The sequence below is a fragment of the Hevea brasiliensis genome, chromosome 13 (assembly GCF_030052815.1).
Source record: "Hevea brasiliensis isolate MT/VB/25A 57/8 chromosome 13, ASM3005281v1, whole genome shotgun sequence".
In the NCBI taxonomy this organism is placed as follows: Eukaryota; Viridiplantae; Streptophyta; class Magnoliopsida; order Malpighiales; family Euphorbiaceae; genus Hevea; species Hevea brasiliensis.
The window spans coordinates 22,204,672-22,223,196 of NC_079505.1; the positions used below are offsets into that span (position 1 = coordinate 22,204,672).

Genomic DNA, 18,525 nt, shown 5'->3' on the forward strand with positions numbered 1-18,525 from the left:
AAATTTTTCAAGAAAATGCAAGCTTCGACTCCCAACTTCCAGCTTTCGACAGTCGAACCTAGGAATTTCCAGAATTCCCAAGTCGAAAACCCGCAGATCCCTTCTCCCATCAATATCCAAACTCATTTCAAAGTTCCAAAACACAACCTCTTTACATATACACATCTCTAGGGCCTAGAACAATTTGAAAACATGCTTAATATCCACATACATTTATCAAAACTCAAATCCTATAATTTCCCCAAACCCAACATAGCATAAACTTCCTAAAACTTAACTGTTCATGAAATTAAAGCTTTAAAAACCTTATTCCTCATCAACTCTCTTAGATCTACTATTAGATTAAGAAGAAAAGAAGGTCACCCCTTTTCTTGGAGCTCGAAGGCAGGAGAATTAAAACTTTAAAACTTGAATATACTTTTTCACACTTCTAAATGGAAGAATCCACATTCGGATCTTCAAAAACTCAAAGGAATCTTTTCAAAGATGTAACACCTCTTACCCGTCTAAAGTGTAGCCGAGCAAGGCATGTCACATGGAGTGCCGAAGCACCTGATCTTATCTGATTCATTACAGTTCTTGATTTAATGTTCAAAAACTTTATCTAAGGTTTAGGCTATTTTTACTGTTTATCAAAATCTGACTAATTTAGAAATTTCAAAAATTTTAATGATAATCCGGTAGAGTGTCGACTGTAATTTGGACTAACAGTTCTTCTGAACCTACCAAAAACAATTCACAACATATTTAAATTCACAACTCAATTTATCTCAATAATATCTCATCAATTTCTCAAACTCAGAATCAATCTCAAAATTTCTCAAACTTAATTTAGATCAGAATCATCAAGATCAGATAATCATCTTATCAACTCGTATATCAGAATTTCTCAATTTGATAAATTTACATAACTTATAAATTAGTTACAAAAGTTTCTTTTGCACAGGATATACATATAATTTACAATATGCTAAGAATGAACAATATACATAACATGTGTAATATGAGCCCTATCTACATGCATTGCTGAGGAAGTGACAATCATGTACTCTTATGACACTTCTGCAAATCTGAACTCCAAAAATCTTAGTTAACTGTCTACTGATTTTACCTTCAGTACCTGCGCGAGGAAACAATTCCATCGTGCTAAGCATTTGTGCTTAGTGGTGCAATAATACAATATTGAAATAATATATACAAATAAATAAAGAAATAAATCATAATTCGGATACTCAGGAATCAATTTAATTTGGTATGGTATTTCTAGTATCAACTATCTTATATACTAGTTTGTTTCTCTTTGGAAGTGCTAAGTTTATAACCTTTCAGTAATAATACCCAGTATATAAATTATTCTAACTGTATTGTATTTTAAGTCTACGGTTCTGCAAATTGTATTTTTGTTATGTTTCTATTGCTAATCTCTTTTACTCATTTCATTCAATACTTAATTTAATTGTACTAAAATTTCATTATACTTAACTTAACTTAACTTAACTGCCTAAATTGAATAATATTTTAATTGACTGCCCGTGTAGCCTATACAACTAATCAGACTGGATAAACGGTTAATATAGCACTGGGTACCTAATACCTTGGGCCGTCACACCATCGGTGCAAAGTATCTTCCGGTGTGCAAATAGTATGGCTAAGAAGCCATATAATCAATCAGGTAATAAGCCGAGTATAATAAAATAATTCGTATAGCCATAGGCTATTAAAATCTGTATAGCTATAGGCTATTAAAATTACAGTGTGGCATAATAAGCCATAAAACACAGTATGGCATGAAGCCATTTACAGTACAGCTGTCAGAACCCTATTGGCATGTCAACCTATCCAAACTAGTCAACTAAGCAAGACTAGGGCATTTACAAGCTTAAATATTTAATTCTTTATTTTTAAGGTTTATAGGTCATTATGCCTTTCACTGGTCAACAAAAATGTTGACCTTTTTATGCATCATGGATAGGTTGATTCTAGTATCAACATGTCACAATTTTCATTTCAATATGTTGCTAATATAGCACATTTTATAATTCTCACAAGTTGGCATTTATTACCAATTTTATTTCTAAGACTTATTGCATGATAATGTAAATTTTTCAGTTTTAGTATGCTAGATTGATCTAGCTAGATGTCCTATTTTCCTTGGTTTTTAGATTCTGGTCAAAGAAGCAATTTTATAGGTCTATGTCTTATTGAATTTTGGCCATTGATTTCATGTCATTCTGAGTTGTATATACCAATATGGTCAATTTACTAAAGCTAGATAGATTGCATTTTTAATGCAAAGTTAGGTCATTTTTAGGTCAAACTCAATTCTGGCAGATTTAGTACCGTAAATTGGGCAAGCAAATTGACTTGGTTCTGGTCATTTCTGGGCTTTGGTGTCTTCATAAGAGTTGTAGCTCTATGTTTAAGCTTTCCATTGATATAAATTTCAGGTCATTTGGACTTGTCTACAGGGTGTTATGGTCAATTACGTAGTTACTATTCAAATGGTCATATTTTAGGTTTGCAAAGTTGCAAATCCGAATTATGTCAATTATAATGTCACTTTCCGGACAGAATTTAGGCAAGTTCTCAACATGAAAGTTGGCACATTTTGTGTCCAGTTTCACTTTCAATTGGCCTCATACCAATTGGGGTCACACATTTAGGGTTATAGACTCAAATGCATACTACCCTTTATACTTTCCTCAAACACAAATCAAATATACATCCAACTTGTTCTACTTTAAATTCCCATACCTAATTCTGATTTTGTACCATACCATACCCATTCATCACATCACATTATGGTCAATTTGGGTAGAATACAAATATCCTCAATACACCAAACGCTACCCTAATTCACAAAATCCAAATTCAACAATATATACATATAAACACACCTAATTATTACATATAATTTCCAATACTAATTTACATAAACATTCATCAATCCTTAATACCATAATTCATCAAGTAACTTCATGAATTCAAGCACTCTTCATGGAACCTTAAGGCTACCGAAATTACCAATTTGCCAAAGTCTTCCATAATTCCTTCATACCCCAATTCACATGTTCAATCATACATACACATGAAATTAATTCTCTAGAACATTAAATTGCCTTAATTAACCTTAAATTCCCATCATATACTTATAAAAACAACTCAATTAATTCTTCAAGTATCTCAACCAAATTACTTACCCTAACATCAATTCCAACTTTACTTAAACAAAAGGAAGAAATTGAACACTTGCACATGAAATCAATTTACTAAACCATCTAATTACCACAGTCAATTTCCTTACCCATCCATTACATATCAAAATAAATTAAAACCCCTTAAATCCCATGGCTGCTGAATTTTTGACTTCCCAATACTCAACCATTTCTTCAATTTTTCTCAACCATTCAATTTGTCTCAACCTTAATACAAAGTTTAATTAAGGAAGATAAGAAAAACTAGCACTAACCTCAACTTGAGCTTGACAAATCCTTGGAATTTCCTCTCCTTTTTGCTGCCTATAGGTTGCCCATGGTGCAAGGATCATTTTTCATGAAGAGAGTTTGAAGAAATAATGGCTTAAAGGTAGGGGAATGGAGCTTGCTTCATGGACGTCCATGGAGGACACTTGAGAGCTTCAATTCGGCCATGGGAGAGGAGCTTGATGAAAGTGATGAAGTGAGTGGGAAAATTCTGCTCCTTAGGTGTCTTTATATAGTGCCACTTAGTGTCCACTAAGTAAAGTTTACTAATATAATAATTAAACTTTATAATATTTAAATTAAACCCCATAATTCCTTTAATTGCATTTCAATTGAAATTTTATTTTTTTTTTCATGGGAATTTCTAAATTTAATACTACTTATTTTTCATGGACATTTAAGTCAAAAGTCCACTCTAGGTGTCAAATGACCAAAATGCCCCTCTTCGGGTTAAATTCAGACTTTTTCGGCAACACCGATTTAATCCTTGACCTGCCGATTTCTTTAATTTTCGTTTTTCGTTTATACTAACTTACTAATTTTCTTTGATATTTTCAATGTCAATTACACCTCAGTAGACCTTTAATTAGGTCTCGAAAATATTTTCCAGGGTTTTCCACAATCCAGGGTTAGTCAACGGTCCTCGCTGTAACTTTTTGGTGCGGTCACCCATTGCTACGGTTCCGGCACGTTTAACCTAGTTTCATTTCATCTCTTTTATTTTTTTTTCCTTAGTTTTTCTTATCACATATTTCATCATTTTATGTCTCCTCACTATTACCAAAATGTAGTTTCAGACTTTCTGACTATCTGTACTCTGGCTATCCACATTTAGGCTGTCTGCCCAGACAACCTCAGTCATCGAAACAGTATAACGTACAGACTATGTAAGTGAGGATGTTACAGAAGAGCTCCTTATATGCCCTAAAGTTAAGAGAGAGAGGAAAGAGAGAAACTCATATGTTTTGAGCTAAAAAATGAGTTGTGGTCTCTTTTATATCCTTGATAGTTGAGCGACTTTCGACTGCTGAAATTCACACTTTTTGCTACCAAAGTCGATTCTACCTAGATGGTTATTTGAACCATAAAAAAGACTTCGACTATTGAAAGCCTATCCGTTGGCTACCGAAAGCCTGTCCTTTGGTTGTTTAAACTCCTTCTGCTCAAAACAACCACTTTAAAACTTTTAAAGAATAAAACCCTTAAAACATTTTTTATTCTTAAATATATTTTGAATATTTTAAACATATATACATGCACCTACTTTCACATTTTACCGCCACTCCCAAGACTGTGAAGTCTCAGTTTTCACCAGAATATTCTCCCATGGACAGATATTTTGATATTGAAAAATGGCGGGTATTACAATGTAGGATCCTATGCAACTTTTAGCAGCTTTGTGCAACTTATCTATTTTTCTTGCATAGGTTGTGCAGCTCCTTTTGCAACTGTCAGCAGCCACTAAATTCAACAATTTTTGCACTTTATTTTTGGCATCTTTTGGCTTGCAATTAACTTTCCACACATGCAGTTGATTCCTAAATATGTTCAAAAACACCGTTTAACTTATAAAATAAGAAAAAATTCACAATTAAACTAGAATTGACAAATATGAAAAACTAATCACTATGAGAATTTATCGGAATAGAAACCAAATTTAGAAACGGATTCATATTGGTTTGTAATTTAAAATGGCTTTTGAAACAGAAATTGAGCAAAAAGGATCAAATATATTAGAAACTGATTACCTTATATTCAGAAATGGATTATTTTTGGTTTCAAAAGTTAAGGTATTCTACTTATTAGATTTGAAGACCAATTTAAAAAACTGAAAGGAACCAATCCCTTTCGGTTTTTAATTCCTTAAGTTTAGAAACTGATTGATTTCAGTTTCAAACTTTAAGGTATTCTACTTATTAGATTTTAATGCCAAATTAGAAACCAATTCTGATCGGTTTTTAATTCCTTGTATTTAGAAACCATTTGATTTCAATTTCAAAAGCCAAGGTGTTCTACTTATTAAATCTGAAGGCTAAATTAGAAACCAATTGGAATCGGTTTCTAATTCCTTATTTTTAAAAACTAATTGATTTCGGTTTCAAAGGTCAAGGTATTCTACTTATCATATTTAAAGGCCAAATTGAAAATTGATTCTGGTCAGTTTCTAATTCCTTACATTTAGAAACCGATTGATTTCTGATTCAAAAATCAAAGTGTTCCACTTATTAGATTTGAAGGTCAAGTTAGAAACTGATTTGATCAATTTCTAATTTCTTATATTTAGAAATCGATTAATTTTGGTTTCTAAATTTAAAGTGTTCTACTTGTTATATTTGAAGGTGAAATTAGAAACTGATTTGGGTCGATTTCTAATTTTTTATAATTAGAAATCGATTGGTTTGGTTTCTAATTTAAAGGCCAAATAACATATAGCTTCTCACTCTTCATCAATTTCTCTACTAGCCTCACTGGACTCTCTCTCTCTCTCTCTCTCTCTCTCTCTCTCTCTCTCTCTCTCTCTTCTGGTGAAGGAACGTATTTTATCCAATTTATGCTACCCCAAGTTTCTACCATTTGTTATTCTCTCCTACGTTTTAGGGGAATACCCAAGTGTGAGATTTTGAGATTACTCACAATCCTTTTTCTCTTTCAAAAGATGAAGCCTCACATATTACTCATAAGCAATCTCTCAATTTCACGATCTCGAAATCTTCAATCTTGCTTCAGACGCTCTCCACCAACCCTCACTTTCCTCAATAGAAATAGTGCCATTCACTTCAATCCTCTTCGCGGCCCTCCAATTCTAAACCCTAATTTCAAGGTCTTTTGGTTTTTATTTTTTCTTCTGCATTTCATTTCTCTCTATGTGTGATTTTTGTTGTAGCAAGTGAATTGGGAAGGGCAGCTGCGTCAAGCAAGTTGCTCGGTCTATCCCACTTCATCTCTCTACTTTCAGCTCTTTCGATACAATGTCGATAAATATCCTATCTCTCTCTCTCTCTCTCTCTCTCTCTCTCTCTCTCAGTGTGTGTGTGTGTGTGTGTTAGGGTTTTGAGATGTGAAATCGAGTTCTATCAGTCTTATGAATTGGGTACTGTCATCTAATCCTTTTTTTGCTTTGTTGAGATGGTAGTTACTATGGGATTTCTTGTCAATTGCTATGAGGTTAATTGTAAGCATTAATCCTATTTTCTGAATAATAATTGATATTCTTATGGTCATTCTTAAGTCGATGAGATTATGTTTGTAAATTTTAAAAGAGGAATTGTAAACATGGGCTCTACATTAACTAATGATAATAAAAATGGAAAGTGATATTTCCATGTTGTTGCTTAGCTATTAGAAAATTGGTTGAAGCAACATGCTTGTTATGAGCGTTTAATAATCCAGATTTTTGAACATTTTATCAATTTCTAAAACTATATCAATTCATTCATTTTAAAGGAATTATACAATGAAAATTCACATGCTCTGGCTGTCAGCATGTTTTACAGTATGAATTAGAGTTTGGATTTTACCTATCATGAATTAGAAAATAAGACAGTGAAAACATGCTTCCAATTTTCTAGATTAGGGTTCAGGTACCTGACCCAGCCATGTGGGCAATAGTAATCGAGTTGGATCACCCACTCCATCTATTATTCCAGACCAACTACAATATATGTGCATGTTACTAGTTTATATTCATTCATGAACTGCATTGATCAAAACTGGAGTTCTGGATTGCAACTTAAAACCATAAATAGAATTGAAATTGGACTTGCTCTTCTTTTCTAATAAAGTTTTTTTTGAATTGTCTTTGTTGTTTTGTTTATAAGAAGAACTAAAGTGCTACTATAGGAATTAGATCATAGTTGCTGAATTGGAACACAATAATGAATGCATGTTCTTGTCCTATTTGATCTTCAATATTTCACATTTGATTCACTATCCTTATCCAGTATACTGCATACGAATAACTTACCAATTAAAACTGACATTGGTAACACATGCAAGTTCCTTAACCTGAAAGTGTGTGGAATCCAGTGCCTATTGTTCATATAATTGAAGGAATGCAGTGAGAGACCATATGAAAAGCCCTCTGTCTACACCCAAAAAACCTACAGGAGAAAGGTGCTACCTCACATGAAAAATAAATATAGCAAAAAGGTATTTACTTCTTCTTGGCTTTATATTGCTTTTGATTTAGTATAACAATATTAATTCCTCTTAGATATCCATTTTATACTTAATTTTGGGATAGCTTACTATGAAATTATTCGCATTAGATTCTACATTACATGATATCATATTTTAATTTTTGTTGGAATGTACAATAAACTTCTTCATAAATCATAGGTCTTTATATTTTAAGGTCTTTCATTTTAATAATATATTCAATATACTATTATTATATTTTTACAGTCTAAGAAGTCAAAAAAATTTTGTAAATGCTCCACCAACACCCCATTTGATTGATTTCCTGAAAGTTTCATATGTTGAGTTGTCCAGATATCGTTCTTTTGGAAGAAGACTTGAATTTCAATCTACAAGTAGCTTCACTATCAATAAGTGATGATGACTTCCCAAGTGCCTGAATAATATGGCAATAGGCATGACCATCATATTTTAGATGCTATTAAGAAAATGATTTTAAGATCTTTCATTTTTGATAATATCTTATTTTGAGCCATTCTATTAAAGAAAATCCTTTGAAATTTTTCATTAGTATTAAAACTCTCTGTTGATTTGTTATAAAGTATTATGAATAATTTGATCTTTGCTAAATAATTATTTTGGTATTATTACTCATAGTTTAATATCCAATATAAGCTATCCAGTGCTGTAAAAGGCAAGAAGAGGCTCCAGGCGAGTCGAGAGGTGAGGCAAAGCGAGCATGCTGCGACTCTCCAAGCCAAGGCTAGGCCACTTCAAAGAGGAGGACACCCCGAAGCCAAGAGGTGATGAGGCCACGAGGCACCGCCTCGTGAAAGTGACGAGATTTTTTTTTAATTTTTTTTATTCTTAACAGCTGAGAAATAAAATGAAACCCTAAAACCTATTGTCACTTACTTGATTGCAAGAAGAGAGCAAGCCAGCCAGCCACCAAGACATCCTTCCCAGTGACTGCAAGAAAAGAAGAACAGAGCATCGCGCTACAAGCCCACAGCAACCAGGTATGTTGTCCCTCTCTCTCTCTCTCTCTCTCTCTCTCTCTCTCTCTCATCTGCACTTCTCCTCTCACTGTTGCGATCTACTCTTCTTCTTCTTCTTCTTCTTCTTCTTCTTCTTCTTCTTCTTCTTCTTCTTCTTCTTCTTTTCTGCTCTGCTCCATGTGTCCATCTCATGTCGTTATGCTGCCCGATTTATTACAAGGTTCAATTTATTTTTTTTGGTTAAATACTTAAATTTCTTAAAAATTTAGTGTGATGTAATTTTATTATTAAATGGGTATTATGTGATATGTTAATTAAATGGGTATTGTGATTGTGATTATGTAATATGTTTTTATTAAATGAGTATTAATGCTCTTGATGTGTAAATTGTAATTTCTTATTATGCAAATTATTGTTTATTTATTAAGTGTTTAACATTTTAATTTCTTATTTGCTTGAATTGGGAGTTTAGGGGAGAATTGAGAATTATTGCTTTAATTAATTAATTTGTAATTTGCTTCTATATGTTGTATCATTATTAGTTTTATAAATGCTTTCGAAATATACCAATGTAGCATTATCTATAATAATTATGCAAATTATTAAAAAAAATAAAATGTTTAATATTTTAATTTGTTATTTGCTTGTATTGGGAGGTTGGGGAAGAATTGAGAATAATTGATTTAATTAATTAATTTGTAATTTGCTTCTCTATGTTGCATTATTGTTAGTATTATAAATGCTTTTGAAATATACCAATATGATGCATAATTATGCAAATTTTTGAAAAAAACAAATGTTTAATATTTTAATTTCTTATTTTCTTGAATTGGGAGTTTGGGAAAGTATTGAGAATTATTGCTTAATTAATTAATTTGTAATTTGCTTCTTTATGTTGATTATTGTTAGTATTATAAATGCTTTTGAAATATATCAATATAGCATGATGTATAATTATGCAAATTATTGAAAAAAAAAATCAAATGTCTAATATTTTAATTTCTTATTTGCTTGAATTCATAGTTATTGCTTTAATATCTTATTTTCTTATACTTATTGCTTTTGTTGCTAGTATTGAATGGAGATGGCACAACCTTCATAGCATTGTTTTGTTGCTTTTTAATTATATTACTTTTTATTCTTTTTTTTTTTTTTTTGGGGGGGGGGGGGGGGTTTTGATAATGATTAATAAGTGTAATACAACTGGATCTTCTACTGGTAGTAAAAGAACGAACCCGGGATGGGCACATGTGATTCAAGTTAATGAAAATAATACGAATGATCTTCAGTGCATTTATTGTATGAAAGTTTATAAAGGGGGAGTCAATAGAATCAAGCAACACCTTGCTAGAGGTTATAAAAATGTGGTTCGTTGTCCAAAATGCCCAGAAGATGTGAGAAGTCAAATGCAAGACTTCATTAGTAAAAAAAGAGAGCAAAAATCAATCATGAATATGGAAAGACCGCCTGAATTTGGAAGAGGATGATGTGGTGCAAGAAATTGATAGTGGAAAACAAAGGGAAACTATTCATGGTAGTAGTACTAGTGCTTCAAAAAGAGCAAAAGTTCTACAACAACAAAGTAACAAAGGGCCTATTGATGCTTATTTTTCCCCAAACCAGCTATTATGGGAAAAAATATGAGGCAAACTACTATTGATGAAAATAATCCAGCTAAAAAGGAGTTAAGGGAGCGTGCTTATGTTGCCATAACACGATGGATGTATGATGTAGGAATAGCTTTTAATGCTGTGAATTATGATAGTTTTGGAGAAATGATTCGAACTATAGGAAATTATGGAAGGGAAATGAAACCTCCAAGTTATCATGAGGTTAGAGTTAGGTTACTTAACAAGGAAGCGCAAACCACAAATGAACTTCTTCAGTCTCATAAAGAAGAATGGACAAATTACGAATGTTAATTGTTGTGTGATGGATGGATGGATAGAAAAGGGAGAACATTGATTAATTTCTTAGTTAATAGCTCAAAAGGAAGTTTGTTTATTAAATCAATTGATACTAGTGATGAATCAAAGATAGCAGCATTGTTGACCAGTTTAATTAAGAAAGAATTGATGGAAATTGGTCCTGAAAAAGTGGTTCAAGTTGTTACAGACAATGCATTAAATAATGTTACAGCAAGTAAAGTTTTTATTTATATTATCTATTAAAGAAAAATTTATTTGTTTATTTATTTTTATTATTAATAAAATGAATTATCTATTTGTTTATGACAGGGAGAATATTGGAAGCAAATTTTCCCCATCTATACTGGATTCTATGTGTAGCCTATTGTATAGATTTGATATTGGAAGATATTTTTAAGGTAAGGGTTTTCAAAGAAACATCCTGCAAAGCTATTGAGCTTATTGGTTTCATATACGGCTCTTCAGGAGTTCTGAATATGTTGCGGAATTTCACTAAAGGAGTAGAATTGCTAAGGCCAGGGAAAACTAGATTTGCTACTACTTTTATTACATTGGGAAGGATTCACCTGCAGAAGGCCAATATTAGAAAAATGTTTACTTCAGAGAACTGGACAACTAGTAAATGGGCTAAAGAGGTGAAAGGTAAAAAGTGTGAAAGAACAGTTTTGAGTCCTGCCTTCTGGAATCATGTTGTATATGCTCTTAAAGTTTCTGGTCCTCTTGTTTGTGTGCTAAGACTGGTTAATAATGAAAAGAAACTAGCCATGGGATATATTTATGAAGTTATGGATAGGGCTAAAGAAACCAATGCTAACTCATTCAATGGCAATGAAGAAAAATACAAGCATATTTTTGAGATTATTGATGCAAGATGGTCAGTTCAATTACATCATCCTTTGCATGCTGCTAGATACTTTTTGAATCCTGAATTTTTTTTATCCAAACAAGATGAGAATTGAGCATGATGAAGAAGTGAATTCAGGCTTGCTTTCGTGCATTCACAAAATGGAACAAGATTCAACAAAAGTTGACATGATTATTGATGAAATTGAGAAATACAAGGCAGCTACAGGGACCTTTAGTTATCCTTCTGCTATTAGAGGAAGAACAACTAAATCTCTAGGTTATTAATTTATATTCTTATTAATTTTTCATCTTCCTCATTTATTAAATTATATTATGAATTTGAGTTTAACAATCATTGATTCTATATTTTAATAGCTACTTGGTGGAAAACATATGGCTCTTTAACTCCAAACCTACAAAAATTTGCTATAAAGGCTCTCAGTCTTACATGTAGTGTAAGTGGTTGTGAGAGAAATTGGAGTGTATTTGAGCATGTAAGTAAAAAAAAAATATTAAATATAATATTTTTTTTATTTTATTTTGAACCTTTTCAATTTGAAGTTTTAACTTATTTGTTACTATAAAATTAATGAGAGCTTCATAGGAAGAAAAGAAATCAGCTATTTCAAGAACGCTTGGACAAATTGGCTTATGTGAAGTACAATAGAGCTTTGCTACGCCGATACACCTTTGGAGATATCGCCACGCCAATTGATTTGGCAAATATTGATGAAAGTAATGAGTGGTTGCTTGGTGAATTAAAAAAAGGAGATGGGGATGATGATGATGATACTCTTGTTTTCATGGATGATGTGTTGACTTGGGGTGATGTTGATAGGGCAGTTGGAGTTTCTGAATCTCATTATGAATCGAGATCGGTTGCAAGATCAACACCAGTTGAAAACTCCATCATTTGGAGGGTCTCGTTCAATGAGAGGTGCATCCTCTTCACAAGTTGATAATGATGAAGAGGAGGAAGAATTTGTGATGGAAGCTGTTGAAAATGAAGATAATTTTGGAAATCTTGATGACGAGTAGTTTTAGTTACAAGTTTTTTTTTTTTTTTTTATTTACGTACTTGTTGCATTTGGATTCTTATGGCTTATGACTTATTTCTATTTATTAAAGTTTGAACTTCTAGAATTTGCATGTTCTATTTTATGATTCAACAACTTTTATTATTATTATTATTATTATTATTATTATTGTTACTTACGCTATAAATTTCAATTTTATAGTATCAACTTTTATCTTGCACTTAAGTTGGAAATATAGGTATGCATAATTTTATATATATATTAACATCTCTTATTATTATTTGTATTATTGCTTATACTATGAGTTTTAATTTTATAGCCTCACTTTTATCTTTTACTTAAGCTAGAAATGCAGGTACGCACAATTTTCAATTTTTTTTATCTTACATATAGACATAATGTAAACAATGTTTTTCTTTTCTTTTCAATATGCATTTTTTTACACATCAAACTAGTTAAAAGTGCGAATTTTATGTTACAAATACACACATATATATAATTTAGATAATTTAGACTATGGTGCCTTGCTTCGAAAAGGCCTCGCCTCTCCTCTCGCCTCTCGCCTAAGGCCATAAGGTCTCTTGTTGCCTTAGTGTCGCCTTTCGCCTTAATAACACTGAAGTTATCGGCTAGTATCCAATAATGTTGTCTTATTATAAGCCTAAACCATTATAGTCCATAATTGCATCAAAAATATTGATAGCCAAAGTTAAATTTATTGAAATATTTTGAAATTTAAATATAAAAAAACTGGGGGGAAATAAAATCAAAGAAAGCCCATTAATATAAAAGATTTATGACTGCTAAAGGACAATCCAACTGAGAGTCTTTTATGCCACACAAACATAGAGCACATATTAATATTAACCAGAGGCTTTTTATTTTCCCAATTCAAAAACAATACATAAAATGATAGTCCACTTTAAACAAAGCCTCCATTTTGGACCCAGCATCAGCATGCCAATGCTTATGCCAAATTTCTTTCACGTTTTGCCCCTATATTATTGTTAATCATATATTAATTAATATGTTTATTAATTGTTCTTGTATTAGTATTTATTATCTTAGGGAAAATTCTAGGTGTGCATCACTTGTCACAAAGGTGTATCTTTTCTATAAAAAAATAGTGATGCCTTTACTCTTTCCTTATATTAGCCAATATAGCCATTTTGATCAATTTTTATTGTGCTTTTGATTTTGAGGTGGGGAGATTGTCGGATTTAAAGTAGATCTGGTAGAGTTATTATTTGATTTAACTAATCTTAACCTAATATCTAACAAAAAAAATAAAAACATGTTTTTGGTTAATATAATAATGTGCAATCATTGACAGTGTGCAATGGAGGAAGAGATTTGACAATTTCACCAGATTGTCATGACTCTAAAGGATAGTCTGGTTGCAATGGAGGAGAGAGATCGACAATGTGAGCAAACACTAGGGGAGCACATGCAATGAATGACGTAGGACGTGATAGTGTAGATTATGTAGGTTACAAAGTCTACTGCCCGAGCTCCGAATGTTACTCATCAGGATGATGCTAGAAATATCGATGATCGTGATGACATTGTTGATGACGATTAGCTTTTTCTATTGTTAATATGATATTTTATTTTTCCATACAATACATTATTGTCATAAGTCTTCATATGATAAATATATATAATGTTGATTGATATTTGATAGCTCGATATCTTAAATATTGTGATATTAAGCATCTAAATTTAATAATATATTATGTTTCAGTACAGGGAATAATGTATTAAATAAAAATAAAAATCTTTTTCAGTAATTTGAACCAGAAAAGCATTCGGTTTCAAAATAGAAAATATTTTTTTTTTATTTTATTACATTTAGAAATAGATTTGAAACGAAAATTCAATTTCTATTTAGAAATTAAATGTACTTCAGTTTCAAAAGTATTTTATTTTTGTCTTGTTTATTGTAAATTAGAAATCGATTTGAAACGAAAATCCATTTCAGGTAAATAGAAGCCGAAAAGTATTGGTTTCTAACTTGAAACAAAATTAGAAACAGAAATTATTCGGTTTCTAATTTTGAAACAGAAATTTTTGTTTCAAAACGGCATCAGAATTTGAAACAGATATCATATTTCGTTTTTAATTAATTTAGAAACACATGGATTATAAACTGAATATTTCAGTTTCAAATCAGTTTTTAATCGTAATTAGAAATCGATTTTCAATGATTTGAAACCGATTTTTCGATTTTTCGGTTTCAAATCTCCTTTTTCCTTGTAGTGAATTAGATTAGCAATGAAATTAACTAAAACTAATCAATAAAAAGGGCAAAATGATTATAAAAACTAACTTAAATAATTATATGATGTGCAAATATCACACTCTAAATTTTAATCTTCCTTTGGATTGAACCATGGGTTAGGCCATTTTAAGGCCCCATTTGGCAATATTAGATGTTCTAGTAGTTGGTAGCCATTTTAGTAGCTGTCTGTTATTTTATTAGCATTTAGCTATTAGTGATTAGCTATTTATATAGTGATTTAAAGCAGAAGTATTTGGTAAAATAGCTATTGAAATAGCTGTTAAATGTAAAAATAATGGTATTATCCTGTTCACTCTAGTCAAGATACTCCCTCAACCTCTAAAATCTATGAGGATAACTTTTCATGAACCACTCCCTCAACCTTTAAAAGATAGTATAAATACTCTGTCATCAAATAGTATAAATAAGAAAAGTAGTGTTTTGATTATAATCAAAATACTAAGCACTGCCTTAAAAGCTGTTGTCGAACATGGCTTAAGTAGACAATTTAATTTTAATTCTTAAACCATAATTAATTAGAGCCTAGAAAGTTAAAATTCAATTACGGTGCAAATAAATTTTTAACTTGTATTAGTGTTGCATTTGAACGATTAGTCAGTTTTTTGTATTGCACTAATCATCTAATTAACATAAGATGATTCTATTTACTTGTGAGTTGTTTTCAATTTCTTTATTTTTTAATTTTAAATTATTTAAATAATTTAATTTTTCTTTTCAATAATCACTTAAATTTAGTCTTTTATTTTCACAACACAAAATAATCATGTGGTTATATACATAAAATTTTAAATAAAATAAATAATCCAAGTAAATAACTCATGAACTAAAATTTTGTACGTAAATATGATTTCCAAAGTTTTCCTTGATTCACAATTTTAAACAGAAAAGACCAATAATCTAAGTCTCCAACTCTTCCTTAATTTTTTTGTGTGTATATATTAATTATTTTTATAATTCATTTAGAATCCAAATATGATAAAAATTTTAAAATTAATAATTTTTAATTTTTAATTTAATTAAAATATATTAATTTTTAATAATTAATTAAATTAAAATTTATAATTATAAATAATTTAAAATTAAGGATATTTTTGACAATCCAAATGTTCTTTCCTCCTTTTCACTTCTATATATTTTAGATCACATATGTTGAACGTGCATCAAATAATTTATGATATAATTATTTCATATTTTGTAGAAAATTAAATATTAATTTTAATTACTTAAATTAATATATTAAAATTTTTAATAATAATTAATATTAAAATTTAATAAGTATAATATTATATATTTATTTTAAAATATTTTCATATTTAGTATTTTATAAATAATTTTTTTATGTGCGTATATACTTGCGATTAATTTACATCCTAATTAACTAATGAATCCCAAAGCAATTAAACCTTTTATTTGCTTTTCTATCAATTTGTTTGCCATAAACTTTGGTTTTTATAGATACAATTAATATATAATGAATTTTTAATTAAATTAAACAATTTTAATTGATTTATATTCTTATAATAAAATATAATATTTTTTATTAATATTTAAATATTTTCTTACTTTAATTAATAACCTTTAATAAAAGAACTGAGTTTGATCTCACACACACACGTGTGTATATATATATATATATATATATATATATATATATATATGTATAATCATTGTGCAGATTTTGATGGAGAATTTTGTTATAAGTACAATGCACTGATACAAGTCTTAAATTAAAGTTCAAACAGTCATACCTTGGAAAAGCCAATGTGGTTTTTTTCTTTCATTGTCAAACGTTGCACTAGAGCTGCTCATGGGGGTTGTTAGGGTGCTGAAATCCCCTCCTTTTCCGGACTTAATTGATGAAGGAGAATCAAGATCCTTCATACGCTTATGCATTTGTTCAGAGAATCCCAATTCTTGATTTGTGGACATGATCGTCTTCTTGCTGCTACTGCCTCCAATGCTTAATGTTAGCTGCGCTTCACTTTCTCGGTCAGGGCCATGGATGCTTATTTTATAATTCCCTTTCAAGGGGATGAAAGACCTTGCTCCTGCAACCCTGTCATCATCAATGGCAGTGCTAACAGCAGTTATATGTTTCTTCTGCAGCAGGCATCTCAAGATTAAATCCCCTTGTAATCATTCTCATGGTCTCACCAGAGCAACTGCTGCTTCTTTCCCTTGGGCTCAGGCCTTGAAAGTTAAAAATATACAGATGACTACTTTGTGTTGTGGGATTACGTAGGTTAATGAATTGAGATTGGATATTAATATGTGAACTACTGGTCATGAGACTCCTGTATTTTTTATTCTGTTTAATTTCTTTGTTGAGCTCATCCATTAACACCATCTGCACACTGTATAGCCAGTGGAGTTCCCTCACCCGCAAGTTTCAGCGTCAGCTTCTTCAAGTTCCTCAGTTTCTTCGTTAGATTCCTGAATTAAAATTACACTACAGTCTTGATGAATTACCTGCTGTTTGAATGTATCTTCACGCATCTGCATTGTCTTTCTGATGAAATCTACGCTGTTTTTCTCAGGCAAACGCTCATAAGGGTTAGCACGCATGAGTCCTCCATAGCAGTGGAGCGGCTCTTGGGTAAGCTGAAGCCAAGAAATATCCACAGTGTGTTGTCTCAACCAACGCATCCAATGCAAAGCCGGCCCTTCCATGCAGACAAGTGCTAACTGAACTTTAAACTCTTCTAGGATGTTATTGATGGCAAAATATTTCTCTACCCTTGCTAAATACCCAACAGGGTCCACTCCATCGAAATTGGGTAGTTTCACTTATTTGATGGCCATGGTTGAATCATCAACAACAATGGCTTGAGCAACAGGAGGAGCAGTAGAACTGTTACCTACTGTTGGAGTTCGGGTGGATGCTTCAGCTTCATCAGCGGCTCCTTTTCCTCTGTGAGCAATGATTCATTACGGGTAAACATCTGCTCCTGTTCCATTTTTAAGAAAGTCAAGCGTTGCTCTTGCTCCAATTTCATGTTGGCAAGTATTTATTCGACATAGGTCATGTTCCTCTCTACCTGATCTACACGTCTTTCTACTCATCCTTCCATACCAGGAGAAACTCCGTCTAGCTCAAGCTAGCCCAGCCATAGCTGCTTCAGAGAAATAATCCACGATACCCTCTCCTTCTGCTGCACTTTATTTATGCTTGAGAATTTGTGACCCTCCAGCTCATGGTTTCATGTGGATTGCCTTCCCTGAATTCCCGCAACTGCTTAACCTCCAATTTGATTCCTTCCAGCAGCCAATCTGTAGGTCCTTCTAATTCACCTTTCAGAATTTCTTTCTCCCTTGTGTTCCTTCTATAATAAACTTTCGATGGCCTTGGACCTTGGCCCACATCATCGGAGGCCTTAACTGGGATGCTTCTATCATATTCTGATTCTTGACCAGTCCAGTAATTTAGAAGCTGATATTCAACTCTCTAGTTTGCAAATAGTCCAGTTCATCCACACAATGAACACTAAAGCTGTTGCTATTTGGTGACGGGGTTAGAAGATTGAAGGCACATTCAAATTTAGTTCCCATTCCTGAAATGTTATCCCTGTCAAATCCCCAATGATCAAAGGAATCAGAAAGAGATAATTTGGTAAGCAGACAAGGAAGAACAACAAATTCCTGAAATGATATCACTGTCAATTGCTCAGGTGTCCTGTCAGTTCCTTTTTCCTCTTTCTCACGAAGAAGAAAACAAAAGATGGAGACGATAAATTCAAGATGTGGAGATGGGGATCAAGAGACTAATGTTTCAATTGCTCGTGGTGGACCTATTTA

At 31.7% G+C, this 18,525-nt stretch overlaps 2 protein-coding genes across 2 annotated transcripts; one reads left to right on the forward strand and one right to left on the reverse strand.

Annotated features, from left to right (window-relative positions):
• The first annotated feature begins 6,597 nt into the window (after window positions 1-6,597).
• Window positions 6,598-11,746, forward strand: LOC110663940 (uncharacterized). Its single transcript, XM_058133007.1, has 3 exons — window positions 6,598-8,422; window positions 8,549-8,638; window positions 10,855-11,746. Exons 1-3 carry the CDS (start codon window positions 8,359-8,361, stop codon window positions 11,502-11,504), a joined length of 804 nt encoding a protein of 267 aa, XP_057988990.1. The 5' UTR covers window positions 6,598-8,358; the 3' UTR covers window positions 11,505-11,746.
• A 4,718-nt stretch (window positions 11,747-16,464) lies between these two features.
• LOC131172114 (uncharacterized) lies at window positions 16,465-17,400 on the reverse strand. Its single transcript, XM_058133066.1, has 2 exons — window positions 17,200-17,400; window positions 16,465-16,830 (listed from the first exon to the last, which is right to left on the reverse strand). The coding sequence occupies exons 1-2, from the start codon at window positions 17,398-17,400 to the stop codon at window positions 16,465-16,467; spliced, it is 567 nt and encodes a 188-aa protein (XP_057989049.1).
• Window positions 17,401-18,525: the final 1,125 nt, after the last annotated feature.